At 41.9% G+C, this 27007-nt stretch overlaps 1 protein-coding gene and 1 pseudogene across 2 annotated transcripts in view; one reads left to right on the top strand and one right to left on the bottom strand.

Moving 5' to 3' along the window:
• TMEM71 (transmembrane protein 71) overlaps positions 1–25108 on the top strand; it is a 35477-nt gene extending 10369 nt beyond the window's left edge. The window contains exons 1-11 of one of the 2 annotated variants that reach the window (XM_039845888.1): positions 518–644; positions 736–861; positions 2193–2268; positions 3491–3551; positions 4933–5145; positions 6642–6814; positions 14629–14814; positions 18501–18576; positions 21707–21768; positions 21858–21918; positions 24955–25108. In XM_039845888.1, coding sequence (XP_039701822.1) covers positions 2229–2268; positions 3491–3551; positions 4933–5145; positions 6642–6814; positions 14629–14814; positions 18501–18576; positions 21707–21768; positions 21858–21918; positions 24955–25072 — 990 coding nt within the window. In that variant the 5' untranslated portion in view covers positions 518–644; positions 736–861; positions 2193–2228 and the 3' untranslated portion in view covers positions 25073–25108. Of the gene's footprint in view, positions 1–517; positions 645–735; positions 862–2192; positions 2269–3490; positions 3552–4932; positions 5146–6641; positions 6815–14628; positions 14815–18500; positions 18577–21706; positions 21769–21857; positions 21919–24954 lie in introns of those variants that run through there. The other variant, XM_039845889.1, reaches the window with a different exon arrangement.
• Positions 7009–7127, bottom strand: LOC120588883 (uncharacterized; annotated as a pseudogene).
• Positions 25109–27007: the final 1899 nt, after the last annotated feature.

The raw sequence follows: 27007 nt of genomic DNA, 5'->3' as shown, positions 1-27007 counted from the left end.
TCCACCGACATCAAGTTCTTTCGGCTCTACTAAAATATAAAATGTAAAGTGCCACCCATAGAGTGTCCTGTAAAGCCCACTGTTTGATGGATCAACATATTGCCATTGCAGACATTTTCAGAAGATCAAACTCCTGGTATTCAAGAAAATGCTGAATTTAATAGCATCAGCACATTATCACCAAGAAATTTAATTGATTTGGACGAAGCACTACTATGCACTACTCATGCTGAAAATGGTCAGAAGATGATAAACAGTAAGTGTGAGCGTTGCTTCTCTGAAGATTTTCCTTATGCTCTTGCAGCTAGGGGTGGCGAGTTAGCTCAGCAAAGCATCCCTCCATGATGTGTCCAGCTGGCTGGACTCATGGGATGCACATCCCCCGCTGCTGGTCCAGGAGACAATCTTGAGTCTTCACCATGCTCCTCAGCCGTGAATGCCCCTGATGCTGAGCCCCACAGGAAGTGTGACCTCATTCTGCTCTCAGCCTCTGGTTACGCAGGCAGTTTTTGAAAGGAAACAAGAGCTGTTTTAAGGCTGACTTTCCCAAGAACTACATGCTCTTCTATTCTAGGAAACAACCAAAAGAACAGAGGACCGCTGAAGATGAAACTTCTCTGCCAGCTCCTGCTGCACACAGTAATGTACGCAGGCATCTATTAGCAGGAGAGAAAGGTGGGATTTTCTGTTATGAGGGGACTTCCGCACCTGTTGACATTCTGACATTATTTTCAGCTGAAGAACTACTAAGTCCTGGATTTCTCCGCTGACTGTCAAACTCAGGAAGCTTCACACTTCAGTAACTATTTTGTCATCTATCAATTGGAAGAAGAGACTGGGGATTCCCTTTGGAAAGAACGAGTATGGGCAAATTATTTTTCGAAACAGATTGGTTGCTTTGATGGAACTGGTAGATAGGATCTGTTTCTTGAAAAGTTTTAGAGCTGTAACTGAATTCTTTTTCAGTAATACTAATACTCTATTAACTGTTAGTGTACTGCGAGTAGCCTATGACAGTATTTCTAAGATCTAGCCATAAGATCTTATCTTCTGCTACAGAACCTGGTGGCCTAAAATTAAACCTAATGCTTGGGGAAACTAACATAGGGTAATTTGGGCTGGACATATTCATATTATATTGAGCAAAAATAAAAAGGACAAGCGATGCACTATTATAGTGAAATAAAATTATTTTATATTCTAAGCAAATGACATTGATGAATGTGTGCTTTGATTTAGAGATCATCCAAGGGATGCCAGAAAGTTCTCCTGATTTGTCCGCAGGTCTATATAAGCCAGGATCTATGTTTTCTAACAGGTTTCGTGTATAATTTATTGGAAGAATCAATCTAGAGCTGTATAATTATTCTGATTTAAAATTATGTATGACAGTTACAAAAAACAATTCGTTACTAGTTATTGCATTTTTTAAAAATGTGGATAGAGGCGGTGAATTAGAAAAGCATTTCGTCCTATTTTATAAAGCTGTTAGAATAGGGATATCTGCAAATAGTGAACAGAAGGTAGACCGATGTGATGAGTGATAAACGGTCAGAGTTTACATAATTTTCTAATTTGTAATTGAGAAGGTAAATAACATGTTCGTGAGAACTGAGTGTTGAAATCTGCCCAGTGGTGTACTATTTTTAGTGCGATGCTGCTTACGCCGCTTACGAATGTCCAGGCCGATAGCAAGTGCAAAAGACCCTCCCCGTGACTACCTTTCAGCGGTTCGAGGTGTTGGACCAAAGACAGACACTAACCCCAAGCATGACTGGAAACTTGACAATGAGGTTGATGTGTGCTGGATGATGAAAATATACATAAGCTTATTCAGAGGGCTCTAGAACCAATCACTTTTCAGATTCCTTAATCGAACAATTCATTTTTATTTTTATTTTAATTACAAGTCAGTCGTTGCAAGTCTAGCTTTCCCAAATAAAATGTTGATCTTATTTACAGAACAAGATTATTTAGGTGCACTGAGCAAGACAATGGAAAATGTAACACAAAATTGGAGAGGCAGACTCCACTTCGGTGGTCCTCCGATCCAGTCTCCTGCTTTCCATCCTATGTCTCCTTATTATTTCAGTAAACAAATCTGAGTAGTGCAATTAGTAGATGCCATCTGTTTTGGCATCACTTTTCTATTTTTAATATATAATCCACCTTTTTTTTTACATCTTTTGCAGAAAATCTGTGAAGTTTGAATAAGCAGCCTTCCCAAGATGTACCGAATATCTCAACTGATGTCAACACCAGTGGCAAGTAAATGTGGCGAACGCAATTATCTTTTGAATGATTAGACTTCTTTTAGCAATTTCCTTGCTTTGATTTTGCTGATACTCACACCATTAACCATCTGTCAGTAGCTTGTGCTTCTTAAATGCCAGCGTTCACTTTGGCAATGATTTCGACTTCATTTCTTTCCTTGAGAGAAATGTGGTATTTTTCCTTTTAGTAGGGGGAAAAAAAATCACCATTTTTTTTTTAGATGCCTGTGCATAAATGTGAAAGGAGATTGTTTACCAGCTACTATTAAGATGCAAAACTGTTTGTCTATAAAAAAAAATACTGAATGATTTTGATAGCTACTTGTAGAAAATAAGGGCGTTGTTAAAACGGTAGTGGTTTCAAGTTTCTTCCTTCCTCTTGTCATTGCCTCCCCAAACCCTGCTTCTAACCCTTCCTCACACACCTACAATTTTCTTCTTACAAATCAACCAGCCCAGTCTGAACGTCTAAATTCCTTTCTGTGCTTACATAGTAATTGTCAGTAATGGAATCAAGTTTCACAGAGCCTGCCTTGTAGAAGTATTCACACCATTACTATATGATATAAAATTCTGCTTTAGAGTTTAGAATATTAAGCAATCACAATTTTCCCTGATTGAAGTCTGTTGCTAAGCCTATGGTTAAACTACAATGAATGAATGAATGCTTTAAAAAAATTTAAGAATACTCACAGGCTTCATACGTTAGGAAATCATTTATATAAAACAAAACTACTTTTTTTTTCCCTCCACTATTGCTTTTTGTTCATTATTGTACCATAGGAGTGCCTTAAAATGCACTAATGAGAGAGATTCCGGGCAGATGACTGAATTCCTCAAATTACTGAGTAAGCTAAAATAACCAGCACATTGGGTAATTGATTTCAGTTTTCTATAGCTTCACACAAGATGTTTTCTTCTTCCTTTTCATGAGTCGGTTTGATGCTAATGATTTATTATCGCCTCATCCTGCACTAAGGGACCTCTAAAGGAGTGCTGAGGAGAAGAACCAGAAGGTAGAAGCCCCTAGATCATTTCTGGCTGCCCAGAGAGGCCTGGTGACAAGTCGCATTAATACTGATGGCTGCATCAGTTAGAGTCTCTCCTGAGGCTGGGGCATCAGCTATTCACACCTTCTTGACAGCCTCCGCTGTTTGCAATCATGCGTGTTGGCGAGCTGTGACAAAGTTGTACTTCTCTCTCATTTGCTCATGCAGGGTCTTCCAAGCCCGAGAAAGAATATGCTGGAGAACTGTCTTCCACATGCATTTTTCCAAGGTATTCCATGGGGCTTTTTACAAGAACAAGCAGTCAAATTCTCTTCCTGTATGCGTTATTTTGTTGTATTCCTGTTTAAAAAATATTAGTTTTAGGTATCAACCAGTTTGGGTATGGGTGTATATTTTCCGTCCCATGCACATACAAAATGAAAACTCACCTAAGCTAATAATGGTTTTTTTTTTTTTTGGAGTGGGGGGGGCGCGGTGTGAACATGTAGGCAAATGTGAATTGTTTAATTGATGAGTGGAGAAACTAATGAATACTGGTATATGGTTATTTTCTCTCGAATTTATGTTCTCTTAAATATGCTTTTATTATTTTACCTTACAAGAGAAACCAGATTCTACACCAATGCACAAGCTGGCCAAATTTCATTCTCCACTAAAATGTGTAGTTTTACCATTTTGTTCAATTTCTGCAATGAAGTCTTATTTCCTTCTTCTTCTTCTTCTTCTTCTTCTCTCTCTCTCTCTCTCTCTCTCTCTCTCTCTCTCTCTCTCTCTCTCTCTCTTTTGCCTTTCTGCACCTCATTATTTTTTCCTGCTGCACAATGAAGATAATAATACTTAGCTTTTAGGGAACTTTCCCTAAGGTAGATAAAGCGTGATGTATGGGCCAAGCCCCATAGCAAGTTTTCAATACTAAATAATATTCACTCAGAGTAGCACTTTACTAACTTTAGTGCACATATTAATTGTGAGTAGACTTTTAAATTTAAAAAAGTTATCGGAAATTTAGTAGAGCATGAGGTTGCCTTTCAATCACATAGATATGTGTTTTGCAAACCTAAGACATACAGGTTTACCTAAGGAGACACTCCCGATACCGAATCAGGGATGAGAACTGCATGAACATTCGTGTGGCTGACCAAGAGGGAAATTGGCAAAGGCTGAACAGATCTCTTTAACTGCATGTTCACTCTATACCTCACATCTGTCTGGTGGCTGCATAGTTATAATTTGTCTATCACAGTGACAAGAGTGAGGACATAGAAATTGGAAGGATATTCAGAGTAATAGGAGTGGAGGAGACTACGAGCTTCCCACACCCCAGAGAGACTGCTTTCCAATTTTTCCATCCACGAAAGATGCAAAGAAAGCATCTTACTTGGAGGATTAATGTCAAGGGTGTAAGTGCATCATATGGTTTTATCGAAGTGTTTAAAACGGAAGGAAGCACTAAACGTCCTGGAGTCCAATGCTCTCACGGGTAAAGAGATGAATCCCAGAAGACCGAGAGTGAAATTCTTCGGGTTGCAGAAGTCACTGGCAGCCATGAATGCAGAGGAGTTTTCCTTTATAGTGACTAGAAATGTGGCTTTTGTGTGACTAGATGTTCTGGACAGAGCTTTAAAGGACTTTCCTTATTCCCTCTGTAGTTTTACCTGTGACTTCCTGCATGGTGACAGTCCCTTTGACTGCTGCTCCACAGATGCCCTGACAGGCTCCCACTTTCCCTGTCGCCGAAGTCCCAGACTCCTCACCAATGGCTACTACGTTTGGACAGAAGACAGTTTTCTCTGCGACAAAGATGGCAACATAACCCTGAGCCCATCCCAAACCAGTGTTATATACAAGGAGAACTTGGTTAGGTAAGTAGAAGATATCATGTAAAAGAATCGGAAGTCCAATGCACCTGTTAGTTATTCATTCATTCGTTTGTTCATTCAACATTCATTTATAAGGAGTCCATTGCTGCTCTAGACTGTGGAAAAACAAAGGCTAATAGGGCAGAAAGAGCTGACATGAGAACAGACGAAAGTAATGAAGTGATGCAGGTGATGAAGTCTGAACGGAGGGCAGGGGAAGGGGGGAGGAAGGAGGCTGATCTCACGTGCACGAACAGGTTGAAACAAGCTTACTAGAGATGATGATGATGGACTTGAGTCTTGGGAGATGTAGGATGTCGGTTAAAATAGAAGCAGGAAAGGGGAGCGCTGGAGAGAGTTCTGAGAGACCCCGATACAATTTGGAGAATAGCGAGCAGTTGTGGAAATACAGCTTAGGGTGGAAAGAGCTGCCCTGCAAGAGAGAAGGCTGAGCACAGACGTCGGGAGTGGACGGAAGGGGCTGAATTCCAGCCTAAGGAGTTTGGGCTTTATTCTGCGGATGAAGAGGAGCCATTGACAAATCTCAGATTTCTCCTTAGCAAGGTAACAACTGATTACAATGCAGAGGGTGGATTGTTGGGATTGTGGACATGTGAGTAGTTAAAATCTTTTAGAAACACAAGCCAAATTGCATCACCACCACCCTCGACATACATCAGTGTTCTCTCTTTGTTCTAACATTAAACCCAAGCCCTTCACGTAACATTCCAGGCTCTTTATTACTGGCCTCCTTTTTACCTTCCTGGCCTCACTTCCTAGCATGATCCAACGTGGGATGCACTTGTGTGTGCTTCAGTGAACAGGTCAGATCATCCTATGTCGCTCAGAGTGTTCCTACCCCGGAAAGCCTCCCTCGGCTCCGGATTAGCAATGCCCCTCCTGGTGGGTACTCTTAACTAGCAGCCTCTAGTTAATTTTGTCAGAGCACATATCCCCCCTCATCTCTCATAGCCCAGTAATCAAGCAGGGACTATGAAGCCAGACTGCCTGGGTTTGCATCTCAGCTATGTCATTTACTAGCTGTACGCACTCAGACAAGTTACTAAATCTCTTCGTGCCTAAGTTTCCTGATTTGAAAACTAGAGTAACAATGGTACCTACCGCACAGGGCTGTCCTGAGGATAATGTGAGGTATTATATGTAAGCCTCTTAGAAAGACACCTGGCACGGAATAAGCTCTATGAAAGCATTAACTATGGCTGCATCATTTTTGTCTTTCTCAAATACTAGAATGTGAACTTTTTGTATCCCAGGTTTTGTCTATTATCTCGGTATCCTTGACATTGATCCAAGCATCTGGCACACCCAGAAATTTAAGAAGCTTCTGTGGAATTAACAGAGGGAACAGATAAAATGAGCTTCACGGACGGAATTGGAGTGTTGTGTGCTGCTCATCGAATCACTTTCACTAAATTCACCGTTTTGAACCTGAGGTGACTGCTGTTCATGCGTCACCATCCTCTTTCATTTCTCTCCAGAATATTTAGAAAGAAAAAGAGGCTCCGCCGTTCTTTTTCTTCCCTCTTCCAACTCGGTGCCTCGAAATCCTGGCTGCATGGAAGTATCTTGGGCGATGTTGACTCTTCCTCAAGTGAGGATATTTGGCTGGACGGGGCCAGCAGGCTAGACATCCACCATCGCAGTGAAAACGGTAAGTTTGCATCTCCCTTCCCATAGTGCAATACCATTGCCACGTGGTCAGTACCAACACTTGGTCTGGGACCAATGTAAAATCCAGAAATGTGGTCATTTTTTTTTTTTTTAGGAGAGGCAACCTTCGGTTGACCTCACAGATTGCAAGAACCTTGTCGGTTTATAATCCCTTATTTTTTAATTTATTTTTTACGCCTACAGCACCTGGTCTTCCTAGGTGGTCTCCCATCCAAGTACTAACCAGGCCCGACCCTGCTTAGCTTCCGAGATCAGACGGGATCGCTCTTGTTCAGGGTGGCATGGCCTTAGACAAAATGAAAGTCATTTTGATAGAGAGGATGGGCCGCATTCTAAAAATTCATCTAAAGTTCTCTCCACACTACTATATGATCCAAATACATATGTTTCCATGTCATGCAAAACAGCCTAATTTAAGTATGTAAATTTTTAAGTTGATAAAACCTGAAAAATATCTGCACATCTCCAATGTATCTTTTCCGTTTTGAATATGGGTGGAGAAAAGATACTGGAGTCAGGGTTCAAGTTCTGGTTTGGGCATATTGCGATAGTTATTAACTTTGCTAACTCTAAATGTCCTCATTTTTAAAACAAAATACGTATATATAGAATGATAATATATTTATATATTATAATATATGATCATAATATATGAAATATTCCTATTGAAATACATGCTCTATGTATATATTAGATATATCACATATATGTATTAAATAGTATACGTTATATATATTATAGGTAAATATGTATGTATTTGATATGTGCGTATATGTATATAAATACCCTGATGGGAACTCAACGCACATCTTAATATTAAATAGGACAATGAACGTCAAGCATAGGTCAATGCTTGATACTCAATAATTTGTAGTTATAATTATTTTTATTATTAGAATGAAAAAAAATTGATATTTGTTGGGCATTTGCCATCTGCCAGGTACTGTGCTAAGTCTGGGTATACGGGGTGATTATGAACAACATAACCCCTGTCCCTAGTTTACTGGAGCAGGGGGTGAGGTTCAGGCATTTGCTAAATAATTGCACAAACAGATACAAAGCAATAATCGTGGTAAGTGCCTTGAAGAAAAAGTATATGATGTAAGGGGAGATCCAACCTACTCAGAAGCTCAGGGAAGGTGTCCCTGTGGATGTGGCAATTGAGCTGAGTTCTAGAGAATGAGCGGACCTTTTCTGAGCAAAGAGAGGAGGTGAGAGCGTTCTGAGCTAAAGAGACAAAAGAGGCTAGAGTCCGGAGTCTCGCGAGTAGGTTCGCTGGGTGAGGAAAGAACACAAGCGTGATTGGGAACACATTGAGTTTAAGGTCCTGTGGGACATCAAAGGTGCAAGTTGACCCGGAGCTTGGAGGGGCAGCCTGAGCTAAAGCGATACATCTGTAAGCCATTTCAGTCTAGGTGGTCACTGAGGACACAGAGTACATGAGATACATCCAGAAGAGGGTAGAGTCGGCAAAGGGAGAACCTAGAATGGAAATTCGCAAACTCAAACCATGATCGGGTGAATAGGACAGGACTAGCCTGCAAAAGGGATAGAGAGGAGGCATCTAGAAGGCTGAGCAGAACACCAAGAGAGTGTTGTGTCATGAAAGGGAAATAGCGGTTTGAGAGGGAGGGAGCAATCGACAGCGGCAGATCATACCCTGGGCTTCAACGCGACGACCGCCGGAGTCCCTGACCTGGAGGTCATTGCCGATGGAGTGAAAGAGGCAGAAGAGAACTAGAAACAGGACAAGGAGAGTGTGAGAGGTAAAGAAACGAAGTCATGGGGTACGGAGGACTCTTCGAGATGTCTCCTGCAAAGGGAAGGAGAGAGACCAGGTCCCTCCCATACATGCATTCGACTCCGGTCATCCCGATGGGCTCTCAGTTTCCCAAATGGACCATGCTCTTCCATGCTTCTGTGGCTTTGGTCATTTTGCTCATCTGCTGGAATTCATTCATTTATTCATTCACTTGGAAGATTTTATTGAGGGCCAACTGTGTGCCAGGCACTCTTCTGGGACACAGTGGTGAACAAAACAGACAAAATCACTGTTCTCATGGAACTCACTTTTCTGTCAGAAGAGACAGAATAAATTATATAGTACGTTAGAAAGTGGTAAGTGGTGAGGAGAATGATAGAGGAGGTGATGGGGATTGAAAGTTTAGGTAGGGTGATTAGGAAGCCCTCACTGAGAGTGACTTTTGAGCATTGACTTGAAAGTGGCAGCGAAGCATCTGGGGGAGGAACAGTCCAGGCCCAGGAAATACAAGTGCAAAGGGCCTGGACTGGGAGCCCGCCCAGGGCTAGGTGCATGATGGGAGAGGAGAAAACAGGATCTCAGAGGTGCGTATGGGTGAGAACAAGTGGGAAGGACAGGGAGACCTGTGAGGCCATTTTAAAGACTTTGCCATCTGCTCTCAGTGAGAGGAGAAACTATAAGAGGACTTGGAGCAAAGGAATAACGTGACTCAACTTTTATGTCTTTGGCTGCTGTGTTCAGATTAGACGTAAGGTAGGTATTGGGGGTAGAAGCAAGGAGATCAGTTAAGAGGCTGCTGGAGTTGAATCAGGTGGGAGATAATGGTAGCTTGAACTAAGAGGTGAGAAATTGTTGAGCCACGAGGCTTTGCTGATGAAGGTTGAGAAGGAGAAGTCAAAGGTGCTTATTATATGCTAAGTACTTTGCATTCTGTCTTGATTAAGTAAATCACCTTGTTTACGTGCATTATCTTGTTTAGCTATCCCAAAGATCCCTAGGAAGTAGGTCGTATTATCTTATTTACTTTTTATGATGACTGAGGTTCGGGGTGACTTGCCAAAGTTCATTTAGTTTATACACAACAGAGTTGGAATTCAGCCTCAGTCTGTCTAGAGGCTTTACTCTTCTTTCCAAGATGAAATCCGGCATATACCTCAGCCCAGGCCCAAGCAGCAAGCGAGAGGAGTCATGTGATATAATAATATAATAATTTAAAGGTATAATACTTACATGTCTACTATTTTTCTCAACCTACTTCCTGGGCAGAAAATTCAAATACTACATTAATTTTTTTAAAACTTTTAAATGTGTTATAATCATAGATTCATGAGAAGTTGCAAAAAATAGTGCAGAGAGGGTCGGTTTACCCTTTATCCAACTTTCCTCCCTGGTAAAAATTTACTCAGCCATCCACTCAACCACGTCTAGTACACGATCAAAAGCAGGAAATCGACAATGACACAAAATATGGTTAAAATTTCACCAGTATATTTTCTGTGTGTAATACTACATTAATTTTTAAAAAATAAACAGAGTAAGTGCTCGTTCAATGAGACACAATTCCTGACATAAACGAATGATTAATTGAGTGCACCCTAGTTCCCCACAATAACAGGGATGTATAAACAGGACAAAGAGAAGAGAAAGAGACAGGGACATGGGGTTGGGAAGGGGTGGGGGGCGGTCTGGGAAGACAAACTGAAGGTGTTTGAAGAACCTTCTGGATTGTGTTGAGGAGTTTGGATTTTACCTAATCAAATGAGGATCTTTCAGAAGGCTCTTGGGTGGGGCGATGACATAATCAGATTTGGACTTTCAGAGATTACCTTTATGGTAACACGGAGTGATCATTGGAGGGACGGTACCTAGTGGGAGCTCAGAGGCGTTAAAACCAACAGGCAAGGAAAGTGGCCTAGAAACAGTGAGGAAGGAAGAGATATCAGGAATTGTTTTCAAGGCAGAACTGGCAGGTTGAATGATGAAACGCAGAGATGTTGAAGTGGGAGGAATCGAGAAAACTGATGTGTTTAATTTGGGGGTGCTGCATGAAAAGTCCTGCCGGTCATGAAGACAGTGTGGCCCAGAGATGAGGAGAGTGGATTTTGAGCGGGATAGACTTGAATTCAAGTCCCAGAATCACCTTTTCCAACCCAGATGCTCTTGGGCAAGTTAATTAGCCCCTCCGATCCTCCATGTCTTTATATATAAAATAAGAAAAATAATAGCACATAGAATTGTCGTGAAGATGAAACGCAATAATCCATGAAAACTTAGCACAGGATCTGGGAGTCTGCCCACGTAACAGCTATAAAAAGGCAAAAAGAAAAAGAAAAAAAGAAAAAAAAAACACATTCGGGACAGGAAGAGAGACAATGAATTCTATTTCATATGAGTTGAATTTGAGATACCTATGGGAAGTGGAAAGATAGCCAGCAGAGTTTTGGGAATGTGGGAATGGGGTTCAGGAAGAAGGAAGGATCTAAAAATATTGGTTTGGGAGCCAATATGAGCAGTAGTAGAGGTCTCTGAAATAAGAGAGTTCGGCGATGGAAAATGAGTGAATGGGCATAAAGGCGACTTAAGAAAGGAATTCAGGGGGTTGAACAGATGTTCCACTAATAATTACCCCTAACAGTAAGTGCTATGGACCAGTGCCATTCCAGCAAATTCTCATGTGATGTCGTCACTTCTCTCCGAAGTCTGTTAATCTCTCTTTTGTTTTCACAAAGTTCTTTGAACAAAGAATAAGCTCAGAGCTTTCCTCTACAACGGTACTTAGTGCAAATCAAATAAGGTCTCATTTTTATTGTACTTATTTTTACATTTACTTTGTCTCCAGTGCATTTAAATAATTGATATAGTTCCTTTGACATAAAAGACTAAATAAAACGGGACAATTTGAGGAAAATATTAAATGGCTAAGGGTAAGCGGGCTCCATGATGTGGCAAAAATGGGGAAAATGATGCTTGGATGACTAAAGTTCGAGAACCACTGTCCTGAAGGCAGTTTCACATATTTGAAAATTCGCATCTAGTTTTCCCATAGTTACCGCTTCGAAATATGTCCAAACAATTTTAAAGCAATTGGACCACAGCAGCGCTGCACGTGTACGAGGTATCTTGTTAAAATTCTCATGGTTTCTAAATATCTTCTAAATATAACAACAAATCAAACCACCACCACCACCACCACCTCCAAAATTAGTAATTAGTCAACCCGGGTGTACACAGGACTTCAAAATCTCTCTTCTCAGCTGTCAACTATAATTAAATCTTCCCCAGACTTCATTTCCAGATCTACCCAAGGCCCCGTGACTTTTATCAACAATTTATTTTTCTCTGGAAGTGTCGCCTAGTTAGAAGACTCGAGAATTCAAAATTAACTTGTTTTGCTGTTTTTCTCTCTGGGCGATGGATGTAATCAAAACTTACTTCCTCTGATTTTCTCTTGCTTCGTTTTTCAGGCTAAACAGGATTTTTTTTTTTGGTTGCTTGGTTTATCCTTGGTTCACCTCCCACCCCTGCCCTGCCCCACAGCTGTGTGAGACACCTTTCCTTATTAGCTGCAATTCATTCTTTAGCCATGGCATTTGCCACCTGCCCAGACCCCAATACTGCCGTTGGGCATACATTCCCAGAACTCCATAAGTCATATTGAAAGTGGACAGCAGTTGCATGCAACCCACAGATCAGGCCCGCCCCCCATGCTCTATTTCTGCCGATTCTAAGAAAGAAAGGCAAGATGACCTCAGGCACGACACACTAGACCGAGGTCTGCGATTCTCTCCAGAGCTATTAAGGCCTCTCCCAGAAATATCTTTGATGGCTGCATCTGTCGGTGGCTTCGCATTTCCCTCTATAGCCAACAGTAATGCCCACTTTACATGCAAGGATATGGAAATGTGCTTGGAAGAAATCGCTTCATCCTTTTAAAAACAGAAGTAAACTCCACTGAATTTAAATAAACCAGGAGAAACAGGATGACATTAATATCCTCAAAACCAATACGAAAGAGCTATCTGCTGAAATGTTTTCTGCATTGTGATCTTTTCATTTATTATTAAGATGGGAGAAAGAAATCACATGTCAGTTAGGAAAAGTGTGAGTTGGGGGCGAACCATGTCTTTTCAGAGATAGAAACTCCTCGATCATTTTTTTATGTTAAGACTTTTTTGTAATATCCCTCTTTAATGCCATCCCCTTTTTAGAAGATTCTGTATAATGTTTCCGGTACTCCACATAGGATACATTTTGTTTCATGTCATCTAATTCTCAGTGGCAATGCTGTTAAGTTCAACCGAGCAGCCTTGGACAGCAACACAGAGATTTTTTTCACTGTTGTCGCAACCTCATCCACATCCCCCCAGACCTTAATTAAGTGCCACTCGTGAATATATAACTAGCCACAAAAGTTCCCAGCTCTTTCTCACTTCCATAATCGATACATAAAGAACTACACACATCTCATATGTATAATTAGATGAGTTTAGACATATGCAAACACCACAATCAAGGTAATAGACATCCAACACCTCTAAAGTTTCCTCGTGACCCTTTGTGGTTTGTTTCGGTTCTTTATTTTTGTAGGAAAAACATTTCGCATGAAATCTACCCTCTTATCAAATTTTGAAGTGCATGAAATACTGTACCTTTAACTATTACCACACCACCGTGTTGCTCAGCAGACCTCTAGGCGTTATTGGATGAGCATAACTGAGACTACACCTGTGGATCGCTTCCCCCAGCCCCAGGCCCCGGCAACCACGGTTTCATTCCCCAGTTCTATGAGTCGGATGATTTTAGATACCTCATGGAAGCGGAATCAGGCGGGATTTGTCCTTCTATGATTGGCTCATTTCACTTAACATAATGTCCTCCCGGTTCATCCATAGAATGGCAAAGGGCAGGATTTTCTTCATTCATTCATTCATTCGTCTGCGGATGAACCCTTGGTATGTTTCCGCGTCTTGGCTTTGTGAATAGTGCTGCGATGAACGACATCTAGGACCTCCTCTGCCCTGTGGTCATTACTAGATGATCCGCATGTTTCACTTTCCCCTGCTTCATTTCTCTATGGCAACCAGCAGGGATGCTTCTGCAGTCAAGTGGCCCCAAGGTGTGGGAAGAACTGTGGGAGGGAGGCTGCAGGGTGGGCAGGAATTTCTGTGTCCAGAAGCACCGGTTCATTGGCTCAGCATCCAGGCTGAGCAGGAGGACAGAGCCACAGGTGGAGGAAGCCAGGCCCCTCGCTTGGAGCCTCAGGCTCAGGTCGGCTTGAGCTTCCACGGAGGGAAGAACTGACCCACCATCTCTACGGTTACTGTCCGCGTTACTGCAGCCCAGGTTAGATCTGGGGTAGAGAAGCTTTGCCTGGCTCCACCTCCCCGCCCCCACTGGAATTCCCCGTTCACGAACAGCAGTTATGGAGGGCTTGCAATGAGCTAGGCGTTAATCATTAGAAGTCTGGTGAGGAAGACAGACATTAAATAAAAATCACTCAAATTAAGCATGATGTAATGTGTGTTTATATGATCACTGCGAAAATCAGAAATTATAATTTGCCCTACGAAGGCAGAGAGCAGGTGCTTTGACAAGAGTAAGGGCAATTAGGAAGATGCAGAAAGCACAGGAAAATAGTCATTTTCCCCTTGTGAGCACTCACCAAAACTGTTTAGAGCCATAAGGCTGAAGACTCCTTGCACATTTAGGTCAGCTTTTGTGACAGGGTTTCACAACCTCAGCATTATCGGAGTTTGGGGCCGACCAATTCCTTGTTGTGAGGCCTGTTGCGTGCATTACAGGATGTTTAGCAACATCCCCGGCTCTGTTCACTAAATGCCAGTAGCGCCCTCCCCCAGCCCCCACTCTGTGACAACTAAAATAGCTCCAGATGTTGCCTGGGGTGATCTGTCCTTCAAGGATGAGGACAAATGGAAATGGCATTGCATTTAGAGATCCACTCCATTCAAGCTCCAATGGACACACACACACACACACATTACATACACTGTACTGTCCTTTCGCTTTTCCAGGAGCTGATTTGGACTGTTCTCTCACCGACGACTGGAAGTCGGAGACGCCGAATGCCGAGTGTGTGAACGCCTCCGCTTCGGGCCACGTCGCATCTCAGCCTCCTGGAAAAAACTCCCACGAATCTCCCCTTCAGTCTCAGTCGATGGCCTCCGACCATCTCCAAGGCGACGCTGCGCATCTTTCGAGTGAGTCTCTTTTCCTAAATCTTTGCCGCACCCAAGGAATTCTCCCCTTCGGGGCCTAGAGACGATGACTAACGTACACCTCGGGACTGGACTCCACCTGTGTGAGGCGGGTAGGACCTGGGGTGCTGCCAGCTCCTATGTGAGGCATTCACAGGGGAGGCGACTGCCTTGGGTGTTACCTTGGAGGCATCCAAAGGACTGAATTTGCAGTTTTATTTTTTTATTTTTTTTTTATTTTTATTTTTTTAAAAACCTGGAGACTTTTGGCAAAATGTTAACCTTTGCGAAATCTGCATAGAGTGTACACAGGTGTCTGTTATTTTACTCTTCATATTTAGCTCTGTATTTGACATCTTCCTTATGTAGGGAAAAAAAAAAAAGAAAGAAATAAAAGAAAAAACTTCCTTTAATGCTATGCCCCTGGCAAGGGAAAGTCAAAATTTAAAGGTACTGAGATTTCCTGTTGGGAGTAAATCTGAAATAAATTTAGCAAACACGTCCCTTGATCTCGAAGTTGCTGAAATCAGATCAATCACATTTGCACACAGTGTTTCATCGAGGCTCTGTCCAACGGCTTGCCCAAGTTCACAGCCCAGCCCCCTACCTGTTAGCTGTTACTCAGAAGTTCACCTAACTCTCTAAAACTTCACATTTTCCTCTGTATATGGAGATAATCAGAGCTCCTACCTTGTAATGATGAAAATAATTCATGTAGAGCACTTGACATCATGTGCCATATGTACAAAATACTAAAATATATATATATGTATATGTATATAAATAAAGATATAATTACATAAGATTGAAGTTAAATGGAAAAATATCTTCTCTTCATTGGCCTACGCAAAACCATGAACATTCACTTCACTGACCACCTCTTCTTCTACTCCCAAAGACCAATATGCCCTGCTTTATTTATTCTCGGTGCAGCTATTCAATATTTAAAAGGATTTTTTAGTTCCTTTTCGAGGTAGCGATATGACAGGAAAGCAGCTTTTACTGTCTCTGGGTGATCAACACCTACTGAGAGTCCATAGTCACTTCCTCCAGGGAGCCCACCCTGCCCTCCTAGGGAGAGGATGTTAAGTGACCCCTCTTTGTGCTCCTCTGCGCCCAGGGCTCCCGTCTCTCATGCCCATTTCCTGCACTGCTGTTCCCTGTTTACTTCTGCATCTTGTCTACAAGGCTGGGCTATGAGCTCCTTGAGGCTGGGCACTACGTTTTAATCATCTGTTGATTTCAATCTGCCCACATAATGCCTGGTACAGAGCAGGGGCTCCATGACTGTGAGGGGCCAATTAAGTGTGCTATCTCCGATTTACAGATGAGAATACTCAAGTTCAGACAGGTCAAGTAAGCCTTCGTATGTGTTCTTTGCTGTGTCTGGAATGTGTCTCCCACCTACTAGTCCCGGAAGATCCCAATTCCATCTTCAAGGTCAAAATCAAACAAGACCACTTCTATGAGGCTTCTTCTGCCCCTTTCTGGCTGGGGGAGGTAGCACTCTGCCCCATAATTCCCTAGCACTCTGCATCTGTCATTGTTGGAAATATTTTCCTCCTCCTCATCTGGCTCTGAAGCCCTGGGCGGACAAGGTCTCCATCTGATTGTTTTTTCTCCTTCACATGTAGGTTTTGAGTGTGCATTTCTGTTCCAGGTGATGTTCCATGTGCTAACAATATAGGCGTACAGGACATCATCATTATCAGTCAGGGCTTTTTGGGTTCCAGTGGATGGAAACCCAACTCAAAGTGGGTTTCACATTAATGAAAACTCCAGGCAGAATTTCAGGTGTCTGAGAGTCTATTTCTGCTGTCTCTTCTCTTTTGTGTCAGCTTTATACTTTAAAAAGCTCTTACTCCATGGTGGCTCTCAGTGGCTCTGTGCCTACAATTTTCCAGTTTCCAGTTCAGCAGAAAGAGATCGCGGCCTTCTGGAGTTATGACAAGAAGCCCAGTTTCATTGGTTCTGGAAGAGTAGGCTGGCTAAACCAATCACGCTGTCAACAAGTATGTGAAGCTCCAAATGGTTTGGAGTGGGCCCAGTGCTGGGAGGAGAATCAGTCTCTGTGCCTGAACCATGAACAAAGAAAGAGGAAGAGGTGATTCCCCAAGGAAATTACAGGCACTGCCACCATAGATGTCAACTTAGTATTCTTAGTGACCTTGCAGTCCAGTGGGGGATAGAGAGAAATAAAACATCAGTTTCAATTCATTGTGAAAGAGCGCTGGTGGAGACATGCCTGAGCCACGTATCACGGCTAAGGGCCAAGGCAGAGTCGAAAGAGTCAAGGAAGGCTTCCTGGAGGAGGTTACACTTGAGCTAAGTCAAAATAGGTACTAAAGAAATGGCTCCTGAGGGATTGAATCAATAAACACCTTATCCAAAATCACCTAAGTCATACCTTTGTAGAACTTAAACTGAAATTCAGTAAGCCTTTAATATTTAATTCTAGTGAGTTTGTCAAGCTGGACTTGTTTCTGTGAGGAAATGGTTTTCAAATTCCACATGAAATCAGAGGAGGCTAAGAATAGAAACACACTTCAGAAGGATGGTCGATTGTTCAATCGAACTCATGATCACGTATTTAATTCACAATGTACATGAAATACTGTACATTTGAGGCGACATCATTCACAGCTACTATATTTGACACGGCCAGTCTTCAGTATCCCATCCACATGATGGACTAAGTAGGTCTTGTGTGCTGACTCAATAACATAAGTAGCAAAAATAAATGCATGCATAGCGGAAGTCATTCCAAATTTTAAACAACTGTTGCAAAATTGAACTTCCGAAGCACACAGGAAAAATTAAGTTGAGATCTGTTCACACTTTTCCCTTCAATCTTTATGTGGTAATCGTCAAACCAGCTCTGATTTTTTTTAGGTGATGAGAATAATACTCAGGGTCATGATTGGCTTAACTCATGTTTATCGCTGCTGGAGAATCTGCAGTCATTTCCACTGTGGCTTGAAAGCACTGCTATATATTTATTGATAGCAAAGAGTTTTCCAAGGCCCAGCGGTTCATGATATATGTTCTGTTTGGTGCCCTTTAGAGATTCCCAGTATGCGAAGTTGCAATGCTCTTTCCCCACCCCATTGCAGGCAAAACATGATGTTCTAGCCCGGCGCGGTTTTTAAATCTTGGCTCTGGCCCCTCGTAGCTGTGTGACCTTGATCAAATTTCTTCATTCTTCTCAGTCTCGGTCTTCTCATTTGCAAAACTACGATCATGGTTCCTATCTCACAGGTTTGTTGTGTTGATCAAATGAACCGATTTATGAAAGTTCATCTCATACTTTCAAACTGACATATGAAAGCTCTGTGAATTATAAAGCATGCTACAAATTTAGGCATCATCATCATCATCATCATCATCATCAGAGGTAGATGTCTGATATTAGCAAAAACTCAACAAAGTCTTTCTCTAGCATTGAGGTAAAAGGCAAGCCCAATACTGTTTATATAGCATGATCGTTTATTTCTAATGACAGGATATCCAATTATTTGCAGAAATTTTCTAATATTTGATAATTTTATCTTGTTACTCGTGACAAATTGTTTGAGCTGACATATATCTGAAAATTAGTTTTTGGTATGTAGAAATTTTAGTACGATTTTGCTGTTTTAAGATTAATCAGCAGTGATTTCTAATTCATTTATTTTTATTTTTCCTTTTAGAAACCAGTTTGTTGGGAGAGGTCTCCCTTCAAATGATTCTACTTGCTGCATGTTTGATCATTTCTGCATGTGCGAGGTAATCCGCGTTTTATTTTCATGCAGTGATGTTTCATAATTAATGAAGCTGTAATTGATGGATGATTTACTTGTCTTATCCTGCAAAGCATTTTTAGGTAGCTCTGTGGTTAAAATTTGCTCATTTGTCTGTCCATGAGAAGTGCTCCTTTATCTGTCACCTCCCCATTCCCATCATCTCACAAAGCATACAAAAGCCAGTGTATCTTGCTAGAAATTGGAGTTTACCATGTATCACCCTTTATTTAAATCCTCAGTGATTCTCTGTTGCAGATAGAGTCTAAATACCCCTGCTTAGAGGTCAAAGGCACTTTGACTGGGACTCCAAGTTCTCCGTTATATTTTTATATCCTAACGCAAAGCGTTTGATCCAGGGATGCCCACTCAGCATCTCAGAGCACATGATGCTCCTGCCTACCTATAGGCATGTTTCCGTTCTACCCTCTGCCCAGCATGTCCTTCCTGTCCTTTTCTTGCCCAAGTCTCCAGGTCAACGATCACATCTCTTCTGTGCTATGCCCCACTCATGCCTCAGGGCCTTTGCGCTTGCTGTTTACTCTGCCTGGTACAGTCTTCCCCACAAAGCCTCATAACTTATGCTCTTCCTTCTTTCTGGAATCTTTTCCAGTGTCACATCATCAGAGAGCCCTTCCCTGACGACCCTGTAGAAACAGCATACCACTTGTTGTCACACATACCTCGCTTTACTTTTCTTCAGAGCACTTGTCACTCCCTGACCTATAGTGTGTTCACTTGTTTAAATGTTAATGATCTGTCTCTCCCCGGAACAAGGCAAGCTCAGACGTGTGTGTCTCCTTCACGACTATACCCCCAGTGCCAGGGGCTCGTCGATATTTGTTGCATCAGTGAAACAGAAGAGTGAAATCTTTGTGCTCCTTGCCCCCTGGTCAGCAAGTGCTGCTTGCTTTCAAGCCCTGCCTCTTGAGGGTCTAATATTTCATGTCGCTGAAAGAAGTTGTGTTTTTAAGTGCAAAATCTGGATCCCATCCCTTGAGATACTAATTTAGATCTACTGAGAATCATTTTGTGTGTTTTTTTTTTAACAAGCTTCCCAGATAATTATGAGGTTTGAGAAGTATTTTTGGATCACAATGGGACCAAAAGAACAAAAACAGGAGAGGGAGGGTGTCCTGTGGTTAAAAATAAATCTGCAAAATTCTGCATTACATATCCCACACTGGAGGATCATAATGTGCTTTCGCATGATAACGGCACAGTGAAATATAGTGAAGAAACACGTTTAGCTTTATTTAACTTGGCTACCCCAAATTTAAGTGATCATGGAAACTTTTCTTTTATTTATTGGTGTAATATTCCTCTTAGGTTAATTTCCCCATGTACTCCCTACTTAAGAGGGGAGCTTAATTCCCCATCCTTGAGTGTGAGCTGCATTAGAAACTTGCTTGCAAAGAATAGACTGTAGGAAGAGGGAAACCTGGCAAACATGACCTCAAATGACCAAGAGTAATATCAACAGGGGTAAGTTATGTTGACAGCGTGTACCCTTGACATGATGTGATAGGAATGGAACTGTACCTCTGTGATCTTCCAAACTCCAGTGTAACCATGAGAAAAACCCAAAGCGAGGGACATTCTGTACATCACCTGACCAGTCCTCAAAACTGTCAAGGTCATCAAAGGACATTCTGTACATTACCTGACCAGTCCTCAAAACTGTCAAGGTCATCAAAAGCAAGGAGAGTCTAAGAAATTGTCACAACCCGGAGGACGCTAAGGAGACATGATGACTAAATGTAATGTGGTATTTTTGGATGGGATCCTGGGACATGGATAAATTAGGGAAAACTCTGAAGCCCAAATGAAGTGTGGAGTTGAGTTACTAGTAACGCACCGATGTCGGTTCCTTAACTGTGACAAGTGTGCCATGCAACGCAAGATGCTAATAATAGAGGAAGCTGGGTGAGGGGTATATGAGAACCCTCTGTACTCGTTTTTACAATTTTTCTGCATTACCTAAAGTTATTCTAAAGAAAAAGTTATTTAAGTAAATAATTGGTTAAAAAACGATTCACTTGGGCAACAGCATGGATGAATCCCATAGATATTATGGAAGTGAAAGATGACAGACACAAGAGTCTATATGATTGCATACATATATAAAATTCAAGAAAAGGCAAAACGGATCAGTTATTATAGATGTAAGAATGGCGGTTACTTCGGAGAAATAGCATGGGAAGGGACGACAAAGGAAAACTTATTCGGTGCTGGAAATATTCTATACTTGATTTGGGTAGAAATTACAGGGGCTTATGTAAAAAAAAAAAACCCAAAATATACACTTCATATGTTTTAGTGTATATTTGTTGAAGGTCAATTTAAATGCATAATTTAAAATTAAATGTAAAATATTAAATTTTTTAAATTATAAATAAATGTTCAATAATTTAAAATTAAAATACTCAATTAAAAATGCATATAAAGAGATGTCTGAAAGGATAGACATTAGATATTCATAATGGCTTCTTCAGGGCAGTGGGATTTTTTTATTCTATTTTCCTTCCTCCTTTGTATCTATTTGTAATCTCTTTCAATAATTCATATTTTGAACACAAAAACAATGAAGACGGTATTCATTTAAAAAAAATCCACCCCATAATACAATCACTCGACTCACTGGCAATACGCCAGAAGGTTAGCACACTTTTGGGGCAAGGTTGTGAAGCTGTAGACATATAGCTTCTCTCTTTTTTTTCTTAGAACTTTTAGACTTTTGTGGTTTATATTTCAGTCTATGACTCATTGAGTTAAATTTTGTGTTAAGGTGTTTTGTACATGTGGAGGCTCATTCTTTGCCTGTGGATATACGATTGTTTCGACGCCATTTGCTAAAAAGGCTATCCTTTCTCCATTGAATTGCTTTTGCATCTTGGCTAAAAATCAGTGAACTGTCTCCGTGTGGGTCTTTTCTGGGCTGTCTCTTCTCTTCCACTGATCCATATTTCTATCCTTTACTAATACCACACTATGTTTATTGATGTAGTTTCCATGTAAATCTTAAAATCCTAAGTCTAGAGTCAACCTAAAAGAACATCTCATATATTGGAAATGCATGATTAATTTGCTGAACCTGATCAATCTTGTCATTTCAGATGGTTTCTAGGAGGAATATTAGCCAGTGTCTTCACATGCTTCTTGGTAGTGACTATTGCTTGTAAGTAACTGTTTCCCAAATGACTTCTCTACTTCCTGTATTTCTTTCCAATTTTGGTCATTTAAAAATATTTTCCTTTCTCACCCAAGATGTTGTCAAGTCACTGTTTCTCAGCCTTGCCAGCTATTTCGAAGCCACCACCTGTGTTCGGTAAGTGTTGCCTCTGTTGTCATCGTCTGGACAAAGATGACCATAATCTGACATCCCAGAATGCTTTGTGCTGGTAATGACAGCCATGACTATATACAGGAAAGGTCCTGATCATTGTCCTGAAGAATATTTTCTGTTAACACTAAAATCGAATAGTATCATCATCCTGTCTCGATTCTTACACCAAAATAGATAGAATTAATTTTTTAGGCCGCAGGACTTAGGAAATGATATGAATTTTTAATTTTTAAATAGTTGTAAAGGGCTTTTATAGATTCACAGCACTGCACTTTAAAACATCCCTCATTAGAAGAGGCCTTTATCTTATAGTTTCCCAAACAACTGGCAAACTGCCCATGAGATGATCTCAGTTCCTAACTGAGATTTCTCTGCCATCTCTCACTCACTTCACGAACCCCCTATACTCTTGACTGCCACCGTTCAGCGTATTTCAAAGGGTTACTGGGATCTGGGTGAGAGGTTCACAGAATTTCAAACAGCCTGCAAAGCACCATCCACGCAAGATGGATTGTGTTAATTACCTTCTCTTCAACATGGCTGCCAGAGGCCACCTCCCACAGCTTGGAGACAGGTCTGTAATTCAAATTAGTTTACTGGCTTTCGTTCTTGACACTACGCTGCTCTATTCATGAAATCTTTGTGATAATTCTGAAATCATAATGGGGCTGAGTGAAGATTTATTTTGTTTAGGACTCCAGCCAATATTGATTTACTGACACTTTGAGAAATGCTTCCTTTAGTTTCCTGGCACTCTGGGTTTCTGGGTGCAGGCATTGATATAGCTAAGTTTTGTTAACCCAAGACTTAGAAAATTAGGCCCTGAGGTCACCTGAAAAATCCTTATTCCTCCGAGGTCACCTGAGAAATCCTTATTCCTTAGCCCTCGTAAACAAATGACATTTGTTTAAAGCTCTTCTAAAATACCCACTCCCCTCCCTCTGGCTACAGGTCGCTCTCTGCCCTACGTGGCATTACCTACAGGTCCGCTCGTGGACGCAGCTTTATGGGCTGAGACGTCGCACTAGTCTCCACTGGACTAACCAATAATATCTGAACGAAAGATTCCCACTCATAGAGTCATTTTGTAACCCAACTTTAGGAAGTAAAGACATTGTTTGTCAGATGGTGTGAATTGTATAAATCGGTTCTCGGCGGGTTTTAAGATAAACATATACAATTAATCGGAAAGACAAGTATCATCTTGTTAGGAAGCTCTGTAATGAGGGCAGTTTCTCAAAGTATGGCACAGAACAATCTAGAATCAACTGGGGAGCTTGTTTAAAGAACAAATTTATAGAACCTGATTCTAGACCTTCTGAACCCAAATTTCTGAGGGTGTTCATTTTCAACAACCTCTCCAGGTAATTTTTTTGTACATTAACTATGAATATCTTGGAATGATGGTTTGATTTCTAAAGTGGCATCATTTAACCTACTAATTCTTTATTGAGAACTTATATGTTCTGTGTTGCACTGGGTGCCCAGTCCTGCCCAGCAGACACTTACAGTCTCCACCAAGGGTTAGACACTGTTGCTTAGTGTCAGGTTGTAATGCCAAGGCCTCAGGATCTCAGGGTCTGATTAGAAAGATGTGGAAAGGGCATGGCGAAGTAGCATTTCAATATGGAATATGGGAACTGCATGTATAGAGTCAGCACGGAGGCTATGGGAACACCAGGAGTGAGGTTTCGTCAGACTAAGGGGGTAGGGAGTATGGGATGGGAAGGGAAGGGAAGAGCCATTGTCAGACCTGCGGGGGTTATGTCACCTGTGGCTTCGAGGGCACCTCGCACTGGTCTGAGCTCCTTGTTTGTTCCCGCCTAAAAGAAATTAGATCAGGACAGATAATTCCATCTATAATTCCATTTATAATCAGGATGATAATCCCATCCAAGATACTCTCATCTACAGCTTCATTTACAGAATAAGATCCCTTGATTATTCGTGTACACACTTGTTAGTCCTCATATGCACACACTCTCGCATTTAAGACCTATGAAAACAGGACTATTGACTTTGTTTTTGTATCCATCTCAATGCCTTGAAAATAGTAGATACGCCATAAATATTCATTAAATCGAAGGTATTTGCCACATCATTTCTTAAACGACTTCCTTGATAGCCAAGAGCTCTGTGCCTGTAGAGTAAATATTTTGCAACGCTCTCCCTCACATATAATCATAGCCAGAAGCGAATGAGCCAAAGTCATGGTTATTACCATCGAGAGTCAAGAATGACTCATAAGTCTATTCCAACAATCAGGGATGATGATCTAAGAGAGCGCAGGGCGAGCTCTGAATCCAGTTCGCAAACAGTACTGCGGCGGCCCTCCCATACCTGTCTGCACGGTTAGATCAAATTAGGTGCCAGTTCTTCGGCACTGTCACTTCTCAGGTCCCATCCCTTTTCACACCATAATGCAATTCTTATGCTGTCGCCTTCTGCGTTCAATTTAAAGTCTGCCGAGCTTGGGGACTATCTGTATTGTTTGCCACTGGCCTGAGCGTCCCGTTCAAATGAAGGCCCTCACAGTATCCCACACCGCCAATAATGTGTTAGCATCAGCAGCCTACATTTCTCACATTTATGAAGTCGAAGCAACAACATGGGATAGCGTCTGTTCTCTCTACTCTTACATGCAGGAATGCATGTTTATGTAGTTGACGGCTGAATTAATAAGCTTTAGGGAGTAGAAATATGGGGAAAAGCCACCTGTTACCCTCTAGGCATGTCTGCTCTAGAGGTGAAGAGAGAAAACAATATGAAATGGTAGTTGACGAAGTACCAAGTTGACATTACCGGCAGAATCACAGGAAAGGGAGAGAACCGAGAACGGCTGAGACCAAAAAAAAAAAGAGTTACTGGAAGTGGAAGCTCCATTTTCCTAGTTATAATTATCCAGGCTAGTCTGTCCGTGTGTGTGCACGTGTGCGTGTGCGTGCGCCGTTGAGAGTAGATACTGAACTTCCTGTGTATGTGGCCGAATTACGCATTTCTTTTCTTCCTCTGATCTAGGTTTGCCAAATTTGACAGCCATTCAGGAGCGCCTCTGATGAATGTCTTCAGTCTGGATATCCGGAAATTGTCCGATTCGCAGTCTGCTTGGAACAGCTGCTTTATTGGAAGGAAGTGAGCAACTGGATCCTTGAGAAAACACGGTTTAATTTGAGCTATATATATATTTTTTTAAATCTCGGTTTTGCGCTCATAATTGTAATATGCTCTTAAAAATAATATTAATTCGTCTTTCCCTTGCAAACGCTAGCAGTCGAAAGGGAAAGGACTCTAAAATGCGGCAGAGAGCAAACCACCTGGGTAAAGGTTGCCCTATTATTCCCCAAGGCAGTGGTTCTCAAACATTAATTTGCATTAGAGAATTATGTGGAGAGCCAATGACAACACAGATTCCTGGGCCTGCCCACATGGACCTGTCCCTCGCCGAACTGCTTTAACTGAGTGATGAAAGCAAGTTTGTATAACTAACACCGACTTAAAAGTAAATAAATGCAGTTTATCCTTAAAACATAATATCAAAAAAAGGTCATCATTTTTCCCCAAAGAGAGGCTCAATATTTGGTGGTTGACAGCAGATGTCAGGGGCTAAAAACAACACAAATTTACCGTGTCCCGATTCTGGAGGTCGGAAGGCCAAAATCAAGGCGTTGGCATCACTGCTCGCTTTCTGGAGGCTTCGGAGAGACAGAGTCTTCCCGTCACGGTGAACCGCTGGGAGTTCTTCGGCCACGCCATGCTTCCTGCCTCCTCCTGTCCTTGCTCATGCTAGTCCCTTGACTGGGTTGCCCTCCCCTGCCTGTCCCTCGTGGAAATCCCTTGGTCTTGTAGAGTCCCCTCAACTCTCACTGCCACTCGAGAAGCTTTTCTCGAGTCCCCCGGGTTGATTTGGGGTCCTCTTTCCTCTGCTCCTGTGCCCTTGGTCCATGCCTCCTTCATGTTTCTAAGACTGAAACTCTTGTTTGTTCCTCCCCATGTCCCCACCTTGTGCCTTTGAACTCTACACAGGGTTAAATACTAAACAGGTCTTCAGAAGCAGTTGTTGACTGAGTTTGAAGACGATGTGGTCATCGCTGTCCCCGGACACTTCTAGGTATTCACAGTTTCTGCTCCTCCGTTATACCTGAATACCTAGAATTTCTAACCAAGTGTTTTCTCGAAGTGCTTTATGTGTTCGGGCTGGAGGTGTTGCTGCCAGTGGGTGAAGCTCGGGGGAAAACGATTCCACGACTGTTGCTTTGCATGCTAGGGGCTGTTGTAGGGCCTTAGCTGGATTTCAACAGGTTTCGCGGTCATATTTTAGCTCTCCTGCCTTCACAAAGAGGCTGGAGTTTGATCCTCTGCGGATTTTGCTATTTCAAGTCAATCGTCAAATTTTAGTAGGACAGATCCACCAGCCAAACCCAACTCCAGGGTTTCCACAGAACATTCTGAACCTGGATCTTCAGTACGTGAATGCCGTGGCTCCTTGTCTGCTCAAGAAACAGCTGATTTTGGAGGAAGAAGGACAGCCTGCTCCATCTCTGCAGGTGGCGGGACCTTTCACAGCGGGGCAGTCCATGGCCTTGGCCTCACAGCAACTACTGAAGTCAGTCCAGGTCAGCTGCCGTGTGATTTATTGTCACATGGGCTCCTCAGTTCCCTTCTCTCTGCCGGCACCCTTCCAGACCTGGAGCATGCTAAGAGACCTGCACTGAGTTTACAGCCCAAAGTTGGCTCCTGTCCCCAACAGCAGCGTTGAGTTAGTGTACAAAAGGTAGGCTTGACTGGGGAGGATAAATGCAGATCGACTATCTCTACTCTGCTATTTAAAGTTAACATGAAGGTGAACAAAGCAATCATGAGCTTTAAGCTTCATTTAAAGCTTTGTGAACATACAAAAAGAGGGTGGGTTTTAGAAGGACCCGGCTGAAATCGAATCCTGCTCCTCCATTTATTCGGGGGAGTTCCTTAATCTCTGGGTCTCAGTTGCTTTCTATATAAAATGGAGATAATAATTCCTACTTTTCGGGTTGCTCTGAGAATTATTGCTAATGTGCTTTTTGGGGGAGAATGG

This window comes from Pteropus medius, unplaced genomic scaffold (assembly GCF_902729225.1).
Source record: "Pteropus medius unplaced genomic scaffold, Ma_sr-lr_union100, whole genome shotgun sequence".
Lineage (NCBI taxonomy): Eukaryota > Metazoa > Chordata > Mammalia > Chiroptera > Pteropodidae > Pteropus > Pteropus medius.
The sequence above is the reverse complement of the archived record's forward strand: the minus strand, read 5'-3'. Positions and strand labels throughout refer to the sequence as shown.